Source organism: Lepidochelys kempii, chromosome 2, assembly GCF_965140265.1.
Source record: "Lepidochelys kempii isolate rLepKem1 chromosome 2, rLepKem1.hap2, whole genome shotgun sequence".
Lineage (NCBI taxonomy): Eukaryota > Metazoa > Chordata > Testudines > Cheloniidae > Lepidochelys > Lepidochelys kempii.
The window spans coordinates 234,243,251-234,260,558 of record NC_133257.1 but is presented as its reverse complement, the minus strand read 5'-3'; the positions used below and the strand labels follow the sequence as shown (position 1 = coordinate 234,260,558).

At 44.0% G+C, this 17,308-nt stretch overlaps 1 protein-coding gene across 7 annotated transcripts in view; it reads right to left on the bottom strand.

Moving 5' to 3' along the window:
- Positions 1-17,308, bottom strand: part of ARMC3 (armadillo repeat containing 3) — a 113,153-nt gene that overhangs the window by 18,807 nt on the left and 77,038 nt on the right. For 6 of the 7 annotated variants that reach the window (XM_073334229.1, XM_073334231.1, XM_073334230.1 and 3 more), the window contains 5 exons: positions 16,344-16,480; positions 7,060-7,228; positions 5,625-5,725; positions 4,176-4,271; positions 1,643-1,738 (listed from right to left, as the gene is read on the bottom strand). In XM_073334229.1, coding sequence (XP_073190330.1) covers positions 1,643-1,738; positions 4,176-4,271; positions 5,625-5,725; positions 7,060-7,228; positions 16,344-16,480 — 599 coding nt within the window. The remainder of the gene's footprint in view (positions 1-1,642; positions 1,739-4,175; positions 4,272-5,624; positions 5,726-7,059; positions 7,229-16,343; positions 16,481-17,308) is intronic. The other variant, XM_073334232.1, reaches the window with a different exon arrangement.

Genomic DNA, 17,308 nt, shown 5'->3' with positions numbered 1-17,308 from the left:
GCAGGGGAGCATGAGGGAAAGGGTTTGCTATTGCCCGTCTCCATAGGTGGCTGTAGGGATTTCTCCATCAGGAGCATTTTCAGTTGCAGATCCCTGTCACAAAGAGCCCTGGTTTTCAGGCTGGTACAATGAACACACTTGGCAGGGATGTGTCTCTCGCCGAGGCACTTCACACAGCGAAGTTCCTTGACAGGAGGCACATTTCTTAAATCCTGAAGACCCTGACATTATTCCACTAGGAATGCCAGGGGAGAGTGTCTCAACGGGAGAGGAACTGGAGGAAAAAGAAGGTTTTTTTTTTTTAAACTAGGTAACTATTCTAAAGGAAGGGAAATAACTGGGATGTTTCTAACTAACTGTTTCTATGTCTTTGTACTTGTTTCCTTCAGTGACAGGAAGTGAAGAGAAGAGGTTCAGCACTGCCCTGAGTCCTGTCTTCAGCTGAGGACAGTTGAGAAGGAACTGAGGGGGGTGTGGGACACGCATGCTCAGGAAGACTCTAATGAGATCGCGAGACAGCAGCTGAGCACGTGCGTCCCGACCAGGCATTGCTACTGAAGATCTCCGATCAACGGTGCTGGGACGCATCGTCATCTGGAGTGGAGCACCCACAGGGACAGCACTTGAAGAACAACACTTTCTTTACTTACAAAAATACAAAAGACCCCACATCTTGTAACCATCAAGCCTTTCTTCAAAGAGTTTGAGACCTGAGAGATGCATAACTTGAATTTCCATCTCAAAGGCAAGTTTCTCATAATTCAACTTAATGAGAAGCAAACAACTCTGAAATCCAGCCAAACATATTAATTTTCCCTATCTCTAATAACTCCAGCGAGTGAGCAATTCTGGCTTACTTTTTAAATTCCCAATATCCCAGGGACTTTTGTAGAAAAAACAGAAACAATGAAAAAACCACCAGACAATATGGACTCAGGACAGACCCTAATTATTTTATACTTTTAGAATTATTAATGAAGTTGTGAAAATTAACACATTTCTGCATTCTTGGGATAGAATGCACTGTACAGTATAATCAGCCATGTACCAGTAGCCTTATTCAAGGACTCCTCTCTCCAGAAAGGTTTGAATACTTTTCTTTTGCCTTATTAAGGATTATGGTATTACCTGGTAGCCCTCCTCATAAATATTAAGGCCAGAAGGGACCATTCTGATAACTTAGTCTGACCTTTTGTACAGCACAGACCATACATTTTCACTCAGTAGTTCCTGCATCAAGCCCATAACTTCTGGGTGAGCTAGAACACATCTTTTAGAAACACAATCATTCAAGTGCTGGAAAATTCACCACCTCTCTAATTAAGCTGTCTCAATGGTTAATTACCCCCACTGTTAAAAATGTCTGCCTTATTTTTAGTCTGGTTTTGTCTAGCTTCAGCTCCCGGCCCTTGGATCTTGTTATATCTTTGTCTACTAGATAAAGAGCTATATACTAATAGACTTTTTTTCTTCATGGAGGTACAGTCACCTTTGAGCCCTACTTTGGGTTCTGCACCAAGCAGAGCTCAGCCAGACCTGAGAATCAAGTCCTTAGCTTTCAACAGTTAATACTTACTATCTATCAATAGCTTGCATTTTAACTCTAAATTAAAATAAAAATACTCCATCCAAATTATAATACCTTGAGCCTTTCTCTCTAGTGCTGCTTTTGCTGAGAGAAGAAGGAGATCGTCCAGAAGATTCTTGTTTTTCCTCCACAGGAGATACCACTGCACTACTGAAATTACAAAGTAGTTTCCCAAATCCTTTTTACTTCCTTACAGTAAATTTCAATTTACACACACACAAAGCAGCACATAGGCAACATTAAGAATCACCATTTCTAGCAATAAAATTCTTACATGGAGTGTAGGGGTGCCATGATTTGTGGATGATCCCCAAGAAAAAACTGGAAATATTCCTCCACAACCTCTACTCCTTTCCAATGTCTTCTCATTCCATGTATCCCCCACCAAAATCTATTTCTCTCTGTTCCCACAATCCATGCAGTGCTGCAGGAAGTCATCTGTACAAAGGTGCCTCAGCTATTCTGAACCCCTGCACATAAATAGAAAAGGCACCTCCCACATATCCATAAGGCACCTCAACTTTAGCAGGCAAGCAGGATGCAGGTGCATCTTCCTAGTCTCTGGGAAGTAGGGAACTTCAGCTGACAAATTGAAGCTCCTAATCCCTGAGTTGGGACTATGGTTCCTCTCTCTCCTTCCTCACAGCAAAGAGGAACCAGAAGGGATATCTCTGTTCCTAGTCGGTGTTGTAGAAACCTCTACCTTTCCTAGAAACCAGGGAGGGGAGGCAGCAAAGTTATTTTTCTCTCCCACTCCATTCAAAGTCAGAGTGGGGAGTCAGAGTGGGGAAGTCAGTAGGCAGTTGCTACTCCTGGCTGACACAGAGTCTGTGCTACACTTTTAGAATCCCTCCCCACACCAGCCTTGCAACTCCACGGGGAATTGACTGGGCCCCAACCCCAGCAGGGATGGGATTTATGTAAAAGATAAAGAAAAGGAGACAGAGAATTTCCTTCTCTGCCACAGATGTCTTGTGTGTCCTTTGGCAAGTCACTTAGACTTCTAAGACACTTGAGTGTTTTTTAAAAATTGTGTCCCAATTTTTAAAGTCCCATTTTCAAAAGTAATTCAGGAACAACTGAAAGTCAGTGGGTCTTGAATCCTAAGTACTGAAGTCACTTTTGAAAATTTTACTCTTAGTCTCTCTGTACCTCAATCCCCTATCTGGCATAATAGCACTTCCCTACTTACCAGGGTATTGTGAGGATAAATACATTAAAGATTATAAGATGTTTGGATACAATGGTATTGGGGGACAGATAAGTATGATAGATTAGATAGACAGATATGCAGTGTTGTAGCCAGGTTGATCCCAGGATATTAGCTAGACAAGGTGAGTGAGATGATATCTTTTATTGGACCACCTTCTGTTGGTGAGAGAGACAAGCTTTCAAGATTACACCAAGCTCTTTTTCAGGTATATGCAAGACGTGAAGAAGAGCTCTGATTAATCTGAAAGTGCCTCTCTCACAAACAGAAGTTGGCCCAATAAAAGACATTATCTCACTTACCTTGTCTCTCAGCTAGACAGACAGATAGGTAGATATTTCTGTAATTATGAGGTGAAAAAGAAATTGGAAACAAAAACTTAAAATTACATTTAATCATTTTTATTCTCTTAGGAAACTGTCCCTCACCCATTTCAATTGAAATTATATTTTTTAATAGACAAAGTGTCTTAAAACATTCCTATATATTTAGAGATTGTTTCCATTCCATTAAAAATAGTTTTGTTTAAAAGTCAGTCAGTATGTAAGCCTTGTCTGAATTTAGATGCTTGTGTGATGGATATTGCAACCACATGCTGTATCTTTGGGGAAGCAGATTGTATTAGGTTTATGAATGGTTTGTGTGTCAGTGTGGGCCAGGGATTGTATGCAACTCTGTGGGGTGGGGAGGGTTGCCTCCAGGAACAAAGAACAGTGTGTGGGGGGTGAGGTAATTCAGGTGAATCACTCAGGTTGTAAACACCTCCAGAGAGGTACCATCCCCTGGAGAGGCTTGCATCTACTGGTTCAAACTGGGATTTCCAGAGATCAACAGACAAAGGGCTTTTGATATAAAAAAGCTGGGTTTAAACTGATTCAGAGTCTTCTTTCTGATCCAGCAAATGGACAGCAGGCCCCAACCCTTGCAGAACCATTGAAAAGACTTTGGCTTACTAGGGCCCTATAAGACTGATGGGTGATTCCTTGCACATTTAGAGGGTTTTAATCTGTTTATTGTTTTCATTACATTTTCTCTGTAAGGCTTTTACCTTAAGAATAAATGTGCTTTCCTAGAAAGAGTTTTGTGGTAACTTGTAACTGCTAAAAATACACAGTTCACAGCCCTCAGAGAAAAATCAAAGCACAAGTGCTGCTGGCCATTCGGTGGACTGGCTTGCTGGGGATATCACAGTGTAAGGCAGAGTGCAGTGCAAACTTAAAACACCCAGTCAGAGGCGAGTGGGATAGGCGATGGGTGAAAACCTGAGACCTGACTGGGCACTGTCACGGATGGAGGGATACAGGTGCAGTTACCCTGAAACTGTGACTGTTTGCTCAATCACAGTGCAATGACTGTTAATTAAACCAAAGGTCATACCTTGCTCTTTCTTTACTACTTTTTCTAATAGAAGAAGAAGAAGATGTGGTTCTTCCATCATATCGATCTTGTGATTTGTCCTCTGCACTGAAGGAACTGAAATGATACAAGATATTTTTATTCTGTTAGAACAGGCCAAGAGAGTTGTGCCACCTTCAAAGCACAGCAAGTATATTTTATGAGAAATAAAATATTACAGGTTGAACCTCTCTAGTCCAGCGACATCTGTGGTCCAGCATGATTTTATTTTATGCTTTTTATGCTTTATCTACTTATTTCCTTATGTCAATACAGTAAAATTGTGTAACAACACTAACAACATAACACTTTGTTATGAAGCAAGCCAGAAAGCCTTGGCTAGGCGGTGTTAAAATCGCTGTTCTGTTTATTTGCCTTGGCGAGATAAAAATAAGAAGAGACCCACTTGCTACAATATTGACCTCCTGTGGTTCGGCAAATTCTCTGGTTCGGCACCGGTCAGGTCCCGAGGGTGCCAGACTAGAGAGGTTCAACCTGTAATTAGTGATCTTGATTAATTACTAAATAGTGAAAAATCCTGTGACCCACATAAAGAAAACTGGACAGTATATTGCCTTCAGGATGCTACCAGGGCACGGGGTTGTGACAAGAATGGCAAATAAAGAATATTTGAAAGAATTAGGGACCTGCAAAGAGCACTGAGGTTTAGGTTGTAACAGGTGATCTCAGAGATCTTTATATCATGTACAAGTTAAAAAGGGAAACATGATAACAGAGATCAACTTGATGACAGCAGAAAGGAGGGTTTGGGATTTACAAAATATTTACAGCGCCTTCTCTAATCTGGGAGACTGTATAGATTAAATGATTTCCAGAGTACCAATTTCCTGCGTTCAAAGGTAACAGGGTTTGTTAGGTGGTCTTAAATTTAAGTAGGAAAGAGGTAGACATCAGTTCTTGATAGTACTGCACCACAAATGTAGAAAGCCACTAAAGAGTATGAAGCTTGGCTGTTTCTTGTTTTTGGGAATATACTGCTTTAAATCTCATGAATTTGGTTGGGGAAGAAGTTCAGCAAATTCATGGGACTCATTGCAATTCTGAGACAGGTACTAAGCTTTGAGAGCCCGGTAATCAATGCAGATGGCATGCTCTCCTAAATCCTTGGGAGCCCCTCCATCGAGAGTTGGAGCTAAATTGAAAATTTTTCCTGGCTCACTTTTCTAAATGTAACCAACTCAACTGAACAGTTCTGTGCCGTTTAAAGAAAAATATATCAAAACTCGGAGTTTATAAAATGTAAAACCTTTGGCTCCTGAAAAAGGAATCACAATGTTAAGGTTAACCTAGAAAGATCTCACTCACAATAGAAGGTCAAAGTTGCAGTACTATTGGGCTATGAGAATGCAGAGGGGGAAAAGGCAAGTTATTTTAATGAAATGTAATCTTTCCAAAGCAAATCTGACTCACGCATCTGGTAGTTTAGCATTAACTAAAATTATAGCACGATGATCATTAAGTTCTTGTAAATTCAGTTCCTCCAAAGACAAAAGTTTCACTCCAGGCTTTACCTACAGGAAAATTAGAATAACAGAAAAGAAATTTTATTCTATTAAAGGTGAATAAAAAAGCTTATTTTGAAAAAGTAAGGTTAAAAAGAATCATTTAAGATTCCGAATCTTTAACAGAATGTAGCTGAGAACTTAAAATTACAAACACTTTTAAAAATAAAATACATAAAAATCAATTGCTTCTTCACTTACCTGCCATTGAAAAGCTGCTTTACAAATAATTTCATTTGAAATTGTTGTTACTACTAGTATATAATCCAAAACGAGTTCAGAATAAAGACAGGTTCATACAATCCAGGGTGGGATTTTTAAAAGCACCCAAGTGATTTAGGAGCACAAACCCCACTGACTTTCAATAGGACTTGTGCTCGTAACATACTTGGATATTTTTGAGGATTCCACCCACAATTAAGAGAGCAACAGATGACAAAGTATGGAGTGGCCATTCTAGAAAGGCCATTTTATGGGAAAGAGGGCTGTAACGAAGCACATTTTGGTCTCTGTTATATTCACATCATGTTTGTTCCTCTTGTGAAAAAACAACATAGTTATTTAGATGGCAGATTAATATATTATACTAGTAGCTAAAAGCCTGTGTTTGGATATGGCAGTTGGGTCAAGTAATACACTATTTGTGCAGTTTCCCCCACAATCAGTGAATTGTTCCATGCAAATTAACTGTAGAGTAAGGGAGGTGACTGGTTGAGTTACCTCTGATATCTCAATGGTCGAGGACTCTTGGCATGGCATAGATACATGCCTTACTGTGGCTGAATATTTCACAGGTATAATTAGTAAAGTAAAAATGGCTGTGAACGTCAAAACTGTATAGTAGCAGACCATGAATCACAGGGATGACAGAACCTGGTGATATTTTGAACAAGAAGAGCTCTTAACCGTGCTTGTTGCTGTTTCCATTGCTTCACACTGACTCAGCAGACACTAGGCTTCAGAGAGAAGGACATTTTATTATACAGATTGTAGAGATAAAGAGCAGGAGAGGAGCCAAGTATCTCAGGAGGAATCTGAAAAAGGAGACCGTGGTTGCAAAACACTTATGGTCAGTGGGAAGATTCCAGATATGGGGACAGCAGGAGAAAAGATGTGGATTCATTTGCCAGGGAAGCTGATCAAAAGAGTGACAAAGTGCACCAAGCTGGCACAGCATAGGACAGGAGAAGGGAGCAAGGTGATTCAAGGGACCAGATCCTGGTCCCTGCTATGACTCTTTTGTATTGTGGTGGCATAATGGGGCCATAAACCCAATACTTTGTCTGAAGGAGTGAAAAGTCAGGCCCTGCATAGACTTTTAAATAATACTTAAAGTAATTTACCTGACCATAATCATAGAACCCATCAGTAATTATGTTACTGGATGATAAGTACCCCATCTGGCTGTATTTTTGGGAAAGGTTGTTATCAAGTAGCTTGTCCAGAGCTCCTTCACTGAAGTTATTTTTGCGCCCTGTTGACAAGTTAATTTCTTCCAGGATGTCTAAAGCACTGTTCAACAAAATAGAAAAAATTATTCAATTAATGTGACTAATCCATCATTAAGTACTAATTAATTAATTACTACAAAGTGCAGAGATAGTACTCTGCACTGCTATTCCGGAGACACGTTTATTTTCAATCCTAGCCTCCCGTCCCTTGGGCCAGCAGGAGGCTGTGAATGGGGTGCAGCATTCTGTCTCTGTAGGAAAAAAGATCCTTCATATTACTCAGAAGCAAAAGCCATTCCTCTAGCCAGTTAAGTATGAGCATTAAGATGAAGGGGTGTTCTAGTTAGTTCTCAGTCAGAAAGATGTTGACTGTGTCAGAGATCTTGAAGATAAGGGGAGTGTAAAAGTAGAGAAAACAGAAGAATAATCTGACCTCATATAAGAACCTGGTGAGTTAACTATGTATTATGTATATTTTATAGTACAAAATAACCAAATGTACAATTCCACAGAAGAGTTACGGTTCTTCCATAAGCCTCGCAGGCTAACACAGCTAACTCAGGTGCTGATGTATAGAGATTGTAGAGTCCATGTAGAGGAAGAAAAGAGTAATTATCTTGCACGGCATTAATTTTTGTGATGTTTCAGCACAACTATGTTGACTTAGTCCTTGTCTACACTAAGAAATTAGGTCGAATTTATAGAAGTTGGTTTTGTAGAAAGCATTTTTATACAGTCGATTGTGCGTGTCCCCACACAAATGCTCCGAGTGCATGTAGTCGGCGGAGTGTGTCCACAGTACTGAGGCAACCGTCGACTTCCGGAGTGTTGCACTGTGGGTCGCTACCCCACAGTTCCCGCAGTCTCCGCCGCCCATTTGAATTCTGGGTAGAAATCCCAGTGCCTGATGGGGCTAAAACATTGTCGCGGGTGGTTCTGGGTACATTTCGTCAGGCCCCCCTTCCCTCCCTGCCTCGTGAAAGCAAGGGCAGACAATCGTTTTGCGCCTTTTTTCTTGAGTTACCTGTGCAGACTCCATACCACGGCAAGCATGGAGCCTGCACAGCTAACCGTCACCATATATCTCCTGGGCACCATATATCTCCTGGGTGCTGGCAGACGCGGTACTGCATTGCTACACAGCAGCAGTTTATTGCCTTTTGGCAGCAGACAGTGCAGTATGACTGGTAGCCATTGTCGACGTAGTCCAGGGTGCTCTTTTAACCGACCTCGATGAGGTCGGGGCGCCTGGGCGAACATGGGAGTGACTCACCCAGGTCACTTCCCTTTTAAGTTTCATCTCATGGCGATTCAGTCCTACCAGCAGTGCACTTTTAATCTGCTGCCAGCAGAAGACAATGGCCAGCAGTAATACTGCACCGTCTTCTGCCGAGCACCCAGGAGATGACGATAGCTAGTGATCATACTGCACAGTCTGCTGCCAGCAAGATGTATAAAGATAGACAAAGTGGATCAAAACAAGAAATAGAACAGATTTGTTTTGTGTTCATTTTGTCCTCCCTCCCTCTGTGAAATCAACAGCCTGCTAAATCCAGTTTTGAGTTCTATCCTTGAGGTTTTGAGTTCTATCCTTGAGGGGGCCATTCTGTTTCTCACACAGCCATCCCCTTTGTTGATTTTAATTCCCTGTAAGCCAACCCTGTAAGCCATGTTGTCAGTCGCCCCTCCCTCCGCCAGAGCAACGGCAAACAATCGTTTCGCGCCCTTTTCTCATGATTGCCCGAGCAGGAGTAGATGCCAGAGCACAGCAAGCATGGAGCCCGTTCAGCTCACCGCAGGAGTCATGACCATTGTAAACACCTCGCGCATTATCATGCAGTGTATGCAGAACCAGCACCTGAAAAACCAGGCAAGGAGGCAACGGCAGCGCAGTGATGAGGACTTGAACACACTTTTCTCTAAAACCGCATTCCCCCGCAATTTGGAGATCATGGTGTTAATGGGGCAGGCTCATGCTGTGGAACGCCAATTCTGGGCCCGGGAAACAAGCACAGAGTGGTGGGACCACATAGTGTTGCAAGTCTGGGATGATTCCCAGTGGCTCCGAAGCTTTCACATGCCTAAGGTCACTTTCATGGAACTTTGTGACTTGCTTTCCCCTGCCCTGAAGCGCAAGAATACCAAGATGAGAGCCGCCCTTACAGCTCACAAGCGAGTGGCAATAGCCCTGTGGAAGCTTGCAACGCCAGACAGCTACCAGTCAGTCGGTAATCAGTTTGGAGTGGGCAAATCTACTCTGGGGGTTGCTGTGATGCAAGTAGCCAACACAATCATTGAGCTGCTGCTATCAAAGGTAGTGACTCTGGGAAATATACAGGTCATACATGGCTTTGCTGCAATGGGATTCCCTAACTGTGGTGGGGCTATAGACGGAACCCATATCCCTATCTTGGCACCGGAGCACCAAGGCAGCCAGTACATAAACCGCAAGGGGTAATTTTCAATGGTGCTGCAAGCACTGGTGGATCATAAGGGACTTTTCACCAATATCAACGTGGGATGGCCGGGAAAGGTTCATGACGCTCGCGTCTTCAGGAACTCTGGTCTGTTTAAATGGCTGCAGGAAGGGATTTACTTCCCTGACCAGAAAATAACTGTTGGGGATGTTGAAATGCCTATAGTTATCCTTGGGGACCCAGCCTACCCCTTAATGCCCTGGCTCATGAAGCCGTACACAGGCAGCCTGGACAGTAGTCAGGAGCTGTTCAACTATAGGCTGAGCAAGTGCAGAATGGTGGAAGCGTGTGCATTTGGACGTTTAAAGGGTCACTGGCGCAGTTTACTGAATCGCTCAGCGAAACCAATATTCCCATTGTTATTGCTGCTTGTTGTGTGCTCCACAATCTCTGTGAGAGTAAGGGGGGACGTTTATGGTGGGGTGGGAGGTTGATGTAAATCGCCTGGCTGCTGAATACACGCAGCCAGACACCAGGGCAGTTAGAAGAGCACAGCAGGAAGCGGTGCACATCAGAGAAGCTTTGAATACCAGTTTCATGACTGGCCAGGGTACTGTGTGACACTTCTGTTTGTTTCTCCTTGATGAAAACCCACCCCCTTGGTTGACTCTAATTCCCTGTAAGCCACCCACCCTCCCGCCTTCGATCACAGTTTGCTTGCAAAGGAAGTAAAGTCACTATCATTTAAAAAACATGTATTCTTTATTAATTGATTATAAAAATAGGGAGATAACTCACAAGGTAGCCCAGGTGAGGTGTGGGAGGAGGGTAGGAGGGAAGGAAAAGGCCACTTTAAAACTTGTTGAATGCCAGCTTTCTGTTGCTTGGGCTGTCCACTGGGGTGGAGTGGTTGGGTGCCTGGAGCCTCCCACCCCTGCGTTCTTGGGCATCTGGGTGAGGAGGCTATGGAACTTGGGGAGGACGGAGGGTGGTTAAGCAGGGGCTGCAGCAGCAGTCTGTGATCCTGCTTCTGTTCATGAACCTCCACCAGACGCTGAAGCATGTCCGTTTGATCCCGCAGTAGCCCCAGCATTTCCTCATGCCTCCTCTGATCTTCCTGCCGCCACCTCTCCTCACGTTCATCGGTCACCGTCCTGTACTCTGCTATTGTGTCCCTCCACACAGCTCTGTCAGTGCCGGACGATGGCATGTGCTCAGAGAACATTTCATTGCGCGTGCGTTTTTTTGGCTGCCTTATCTGAGATAGCCTTTGGGACAGAGGAGGGAGGCTTGAAACATTTGCAGCTGCTGGAGAAAAAAAAGGGAGTGAAGTATTTAAAAAGATACATTTTACAGAACAATGGCTATACTCTTTCACGGTGAACAACACTATTCACGTTACAAAGCACATGTGATTTTGGTACAAGGTTGCATTTTGCATCTTATACTGAGTGCCTGCGGCTCTGGTGCTAGAGATCACACACACAGGACTGGGCAACAGAATTCGGCTTGCAGGCGGCCATGGTAAGCCATAGTCTTTCGGCTTCTATAACCTTCATAACAGCAGCCCCCTCCTTTCCCATACAAGGAAAGCCCGTTGAGTTCACCATGTAGTGCTGCAGTTTTCCTGTTAACGTGCAGCAGCAGAAACCAAACTAACCCCCCACCCCCATCCAATTCTCTGGGATGATCGCTTTTCCTCTCCCCCCACCGCCTGGCTGGTATCAGGGAAGATCCCTGCTAGCCAAACGCGAACAGCTCAGCGCCAATGGCCCACCCACCGCATGGCTAACTGCAGGGAGGATTTCTTTTCAGCCACAGGCAAACAGCCCAGTAGGAACGGGCACCTCTGAATGTCCCCTTAATCAAATTCCCCTATTTCAACCAGGTTACCATGAACGATATCACTCTCCTGAGGATAACACATAGAGATAAAGAAAGGATGTTGCTTGAATGCCAGAAAACACCGAGACCAGACGCTGCCAGGCTTTGTCATGCAGTGATACCAGATTACTTGCTACTAGCATGGCGTGGTAAAGTGTCCTACCATGGAGGACGGAATAAGGCTGCTCTCCCCAGAAACCTTCTGCAAAGGCTTTTAGAGTACCTCCAGGAGAGCTTCACGGAGATGTCCCTGGAGGATTTCCGCTCCATCCCCAGACACGTTAACAGACTTTTCCAGTAGCAGTACTGGCCACGAATGCATCCCAAGATCTCAGGGCTACTTAATCATTAAAAAACGCTTGCTTTTATAACATGTATTATATTTAAAAAGGTACACTCACCAGAGGTCCCTTCTCTGGCTTTGTTGGGTTGGGAGGGTATTTCAGTCAGGGTGATAAAAAGATCCTGGCTGTCGGGGAGAACGGTGTGCTGTGTGCTCTGCCCAAGCTCGTCTTCCTCCTCCTCATCTGCAAAATCCTCACCCATGGCGGAGAGTACCCCATCATCAGAGTCCACGGACAGGGGTGGGGTAGTGGTGGCGCCCCCCCCTAGCATTGTATGCAGCTCAGCATAGAAGCGGTATGTCTGGGGCTCTGTCCCGGAACATCCTTTTGATTCTTTGGTTTTCTGGTATGCTTGTCTGAGCTCCTTAAGTTTCACACGGCACTGTGTTGCATCTCTGATGTAGCCTCTGTCCCTCATGGCCTCTGAGATTTTTTGAAATGTTTTGGCATTTCATCTTTTGGAACATAGTTCTGATAGCACGGATTCCTCTCCCCATACAGCGATCAGATCCAGTACCTCCCGTTCGGTCCATGCTGGAGCTCTTTTTTGATTCTGGGACTGCATGGTCACCTGTGCTGATGAGCTCGCATGGCCAAACAGGAAATGAGATTCAAAAGTTCCCGGGGCTTTTCCTATACACCTGGCCAGTGCATCCAAGTTCAGAGTGCTGTCCAGAGCGGTCACAATGGTACACTGTGGGAGAGCTCTCGGAAGCCAATACCTTTGAATTGCATCCACACTAACCCTAATTCGAAACGGCGATGTCAATTTCAGCGCTAATCCCCAGCGCTACAGAAATCGGTTTTAAGAGCCCTTTATGACGAAAAATGGCTTCGTTGTGTCGACGGGTGCAGGGTTAATTCAGATTTAACGCTGCTAAATCCAACATAAACTCGTAGTGTAGACCAGGCCTCAGTACCTGGAAGCAAAATTCAGCCTTTGTGTGTAACCCTTCTGCCAGGCCAAGTTGATAGCAGCAAGGGCCGGGTTCAATACACAGGGGTTCCCTCTCATTAAAGCAAATGCAAAACTGGCTCGAGCCCCCACCCAGTGACCTGGGAAAATCTTACACACCCCCTGGGCGCCTCAAGGAGGCAATACTTCCCCTCTCGCAAGCACAGAGTCTTGGTGTAGTAGAGAATCTTTAATAACATGAGGCAAACAACATCAGCATTAAATTGGGGAAACACCACAACTAGTGTTCATTAACCAAACCATGAACACTGACCCACCCCAGAAAATTTGGGCCACATCCTTTCCCTCAGGCTCTTGAGTCCCAGAACCCAAACGTCTCTTGAGTCCAGCAATCCACAAATCGCCCAAAGTCCAAAAAAAGTCCAGCCCCGGAGTTCAAAAGTTCACCTGCAGAGTGTTACTCCCCAATCTGGCTAAAATGTGCCTGGGTGTGGGGGAAAGAGGTAAGGGGCACCTTACGTGTCCTGAAGCTGACTGCCCCACAGGGCTCTGCTCCGCTCCACCACGACCGGCTCCGCTCTGCACAGCTCACCGTCTCACGACCGGCTCCGCTCAGCTCGCCGTCTCACGAACACACCGCTGTCTCACGACCGGCTCCAGACAGCTCGCCGTCTCACGAACACACCGCTGTCTCACGACCGGCTCCGCTCAGCTCGCCGTCTCACGAACACACCGCTGTCTCACGACCGGCTCCGCTCAGCTCGCCGTCTCACGAACACACTGCTGTCTCACGACCGGCTCCGCTCAGCTCGCCGTCTCACGAACACACTGCTGTCTCACGACCGGCTCCACTGCACACTAGAACTTCCGGCTCCCCCCCTACTTGACACAGTGCTCAGTGATTTCAGCTCTCAGTGATTTCAGCTCATAGTAGTGGGAGCCTTAGTGCTGGTGCACTATAAGGCTGAAGTGAATTCAGCACAATACCTGTAACAAAACTCTTAATAGACCCAAAATTAGCTCTGACATTCCACAGTGGAGAGAGACAGAGGTGCAATTGGTGCTTCAGGCCCTCACAAAAGGGGCCTACACCACCAGGCACTAATACCTGTCTCAAGTCTCTCTCAATTCACAGAGTTTTGGAACCCATGTCCCTTGCCTAGTGAGTGCTACTCAGTTGATGGTGAGTCCTCCATCATAACAAAAAGGCCAAGTACAGTTCCAAGCACAGTTCCCATAATCAGGGTACTAACAATTTATTCTTCCCGCCCCAATAACAGAGACACTGGGGATCCCACAGCAGCCAAAGTGACGATTTGGGCAGTTATGGCCTCATTCTAGGCGGGGTGGTTGTGCCTATGCAAATGAGATCAGCCCCTGAAGTTCTTTTCCACAACTTGCCACACCTCACCACCAGATGTCAGGGTGGAGCCCACCCTGTCTCTGCTTACATCTGTAATCTGTGCAAATCCATTCTTTACAGATGACTTGTGACCACTAAAATGAGATGGAAAATGGTCAGCGTGCTGATGGGGAAAGCCTTGTGCTGAATCTCACCAATTGTGCAATAAAGGATTTTTGAAATTTTATGGTGTGTGAAAGAGGAGTTTCTCTGTTTCTACCACAGAGTCTGCTATGTTTTATCAGCAGATTTGACCTAAGCAGCATACTACCTGACCAATCCAGGCTGGTTTTGCACAGTGTCTGGTACAAGTGACAACCACTGAAGAAATTGCAAGTGTCTTTGCAGAGAAAAATCAAACATATTCAGACTGAACTGCCTGCTTTCTGGGTGCAGGATGATATCTAGTAGGTACAAACGTCTCAGGTTAAATTTAGGCCTGTGATGCTCACTGAGGTACTAGAAGTACTGGGAATTCTTCAAGCCACAACCTGTGCTTCAGACCTATGTCCTTCCTGCCTGCTGAACACCAGGGAAGAACTGGATACATTGTTGATTGAGATGATCAATGCCTCCCTTAGGAAAGGCAGGTTGCTGGCTTTTATATGGAAAGCTGTTGTCAACCATTACTTGTTAATGGCACTTGAGCTGACAAGCTGTCCAACTACTGTCCAGTAATCTTCCATTTTTTGTAAAAATTATCATGAAGGTCACAGAAAGACAGCTCTCTGAGTAATTAGACACTTCATATTGCCCTGGCCTTTACCAATCTGTGCACAGACTTTCAATATTGTTGACCATGAGTTGTTGTTCCCTCGCCTGTTGTTCACTCACCTAGCAGGAGTAAACACAGCTGCTCTTCAGTAGCTTCATTCCCACGTATCAGGGAGGTTCAAGGTGTTAACTGTGGGAAATTGTTTTTCTGCCCCATTGATTTTCTGATGGGGAATTCTTGCCCCACTTTCCTCTTCAATGTGGATATATTAGGAGATTTAAGGAGGTTTGCCTACAGTATTGTATACTGATGACACTCAGTTTAATGTGCCTGATCCAAAGCCTATTTGGTCAATGGAAGTATTTTCATTGACTTCAATGGGCTTTGGATAAGGCCTTATATGTCTATTTCATCTGACCCAGTCAGTACTATCAACTTCCTTACCACGCATTTGGCTGAGAATGGGACAAAGATGAGGGCTAACTGGCTGATGCTCAGTCCAAGTAAGACAGAAGCAATTCTGCTGGTAATACGGGACATGTAGTAGGAAGATATAACAAAAACAATATCTGCCCTTCATTCATTGCCAGAATTTGAAGTCTGGGATTACTGCAGCTGCTATTAGAAGAATATATACCTGAAGTGATCAGAACAGTATTTTTCATCTATGTCCATCAGGCAATTGAAGCCATTTAAATGCAACCTTATTGCTGTGATCTGTACCATTGTCCCTTTGAGATTAAATTTACCCTGGTACACTCTATGTGGGGTTACACCTTAAATCAACCTGGAACTGCAGCTCACGCAGAATGTTGTATCTCATTGGTTAGGTGGAGTTTCTCATCAGAAGCACATTACAGTAGTGTTCCATGTGAGAGGCAATGGCTGCCTGTTGGTTTCTGGGTGGAGTTTTAGGGTTTGGTTTTCATCATTTGGTTTGTAGTTGGGGTGGGTATTTTTCCCTTCCTAGGTCTGGGGAGACTGTTACATTTATTTTGTTGGTATTTGCTTGATTGTATTTTATGTATGACAAAGGCACTCAGAACCCTGGATAGGCACTTTTTTTGTACACATCTCAATATATAAAAATCCTGTTGACCCCAATGGGATTGCACTTCCTCACATCTAGGCTAAATTTGGCCCATAGTGTTAATCTCAATTGTATATGGCCTTTACATGGTGGCCCCTAAATTTTGTTGCTATAAGTTCACCTTTAACGTTAAACATAGTTTTGTTAAGTTCCATCATAGTAACAATACTGAGAATGCTTCCGTAAATTCAGGCAGGCAGGCCCCATTTCAAGCTATTTTCTTCTAGTATAGTTGACATGTAGAATCTATAACTTTCCTTCTGAAATAAATGTCACATCGTGAAACTAATTTAATTTTAAGAAATGCACAATTAACTTTGGTATAAAATCAAAAATATACAAACAACAGCTTTGTTAGCATCTTCATCCAAACCATGCCCGCTAAGCCCTGATACTACTTCTACTCACCCTAGCTTGCAAAGTTCAACTGCTGTTAGTTCATCGCTTGCACAAACCATAACAGCCCAACAGGCATTTCTTCTGACTTCATCATTCTTAGAATGTAGCAGTTTAACGAGTGGTTCAAGTCCACCTGCATTTCTTAACTAAAAACAAATATAAAAACATTACTCATGTAGAGTTACATTCAACCCACTGAGGAAGGTCTGTGCAAACCCCTCTGAAACTCTCAAGTCCTGAAGAGAAGCTATGCAGGTGGATGGAACGGACTGGCAGAATGTCCACATACAAGCTTTCTGCATCTATTGCACACTCCAAATAGAAAAAGAAGCTTAAGGGTGGGCTGGAAAAATACACATACCCATTCTATTGGCGGTGTCTTTGTCAACTATTAGATTACATTCTAAAAATTGTACAGAATGTACATCCCAAGGTTGCCATGGAGAGTTGTAAAACATTCTCAGAGTTCTGATGCATCCTGGCAACTAATTTACATCACAATATATATGAATTTGTGTTGCCTTGTACGTATGCCATAGTCTCATTAACACCCTTTCTCCTGGGGTGCTCCAGTACTTTTTCCAAATACTCATGGAAATATCTGTCATTCCAATTTTCAGGGGTAAATATGTTCTCAGTATGTAGATACGGATAAATGGATAAGCCCATGCCCCATATTTCCTGACCTGACCAGCTGTCTTGACCCTTGAGAAGGTTTTCTATTTATGGGGTGTGTATGTGCAAGAAGAGTCAAAACACAGCCATTGATAAATAAGTAGACACAGGTTCACTTACTGGGTTCCATTGACCAAAGGATTAATGATCTTCTCCATGAATTATGTTTACAAGAGTCATGTCCAACTCTCCTAATAGAGGGTTAATCACTGTGCCACAAGGGCCTGAAGGCGGATAGTAAAAGAACAATAAGGGAAGCTTCTGAGCTTCAAAAAGGTCCTTTTGCGGGGATAAATTAA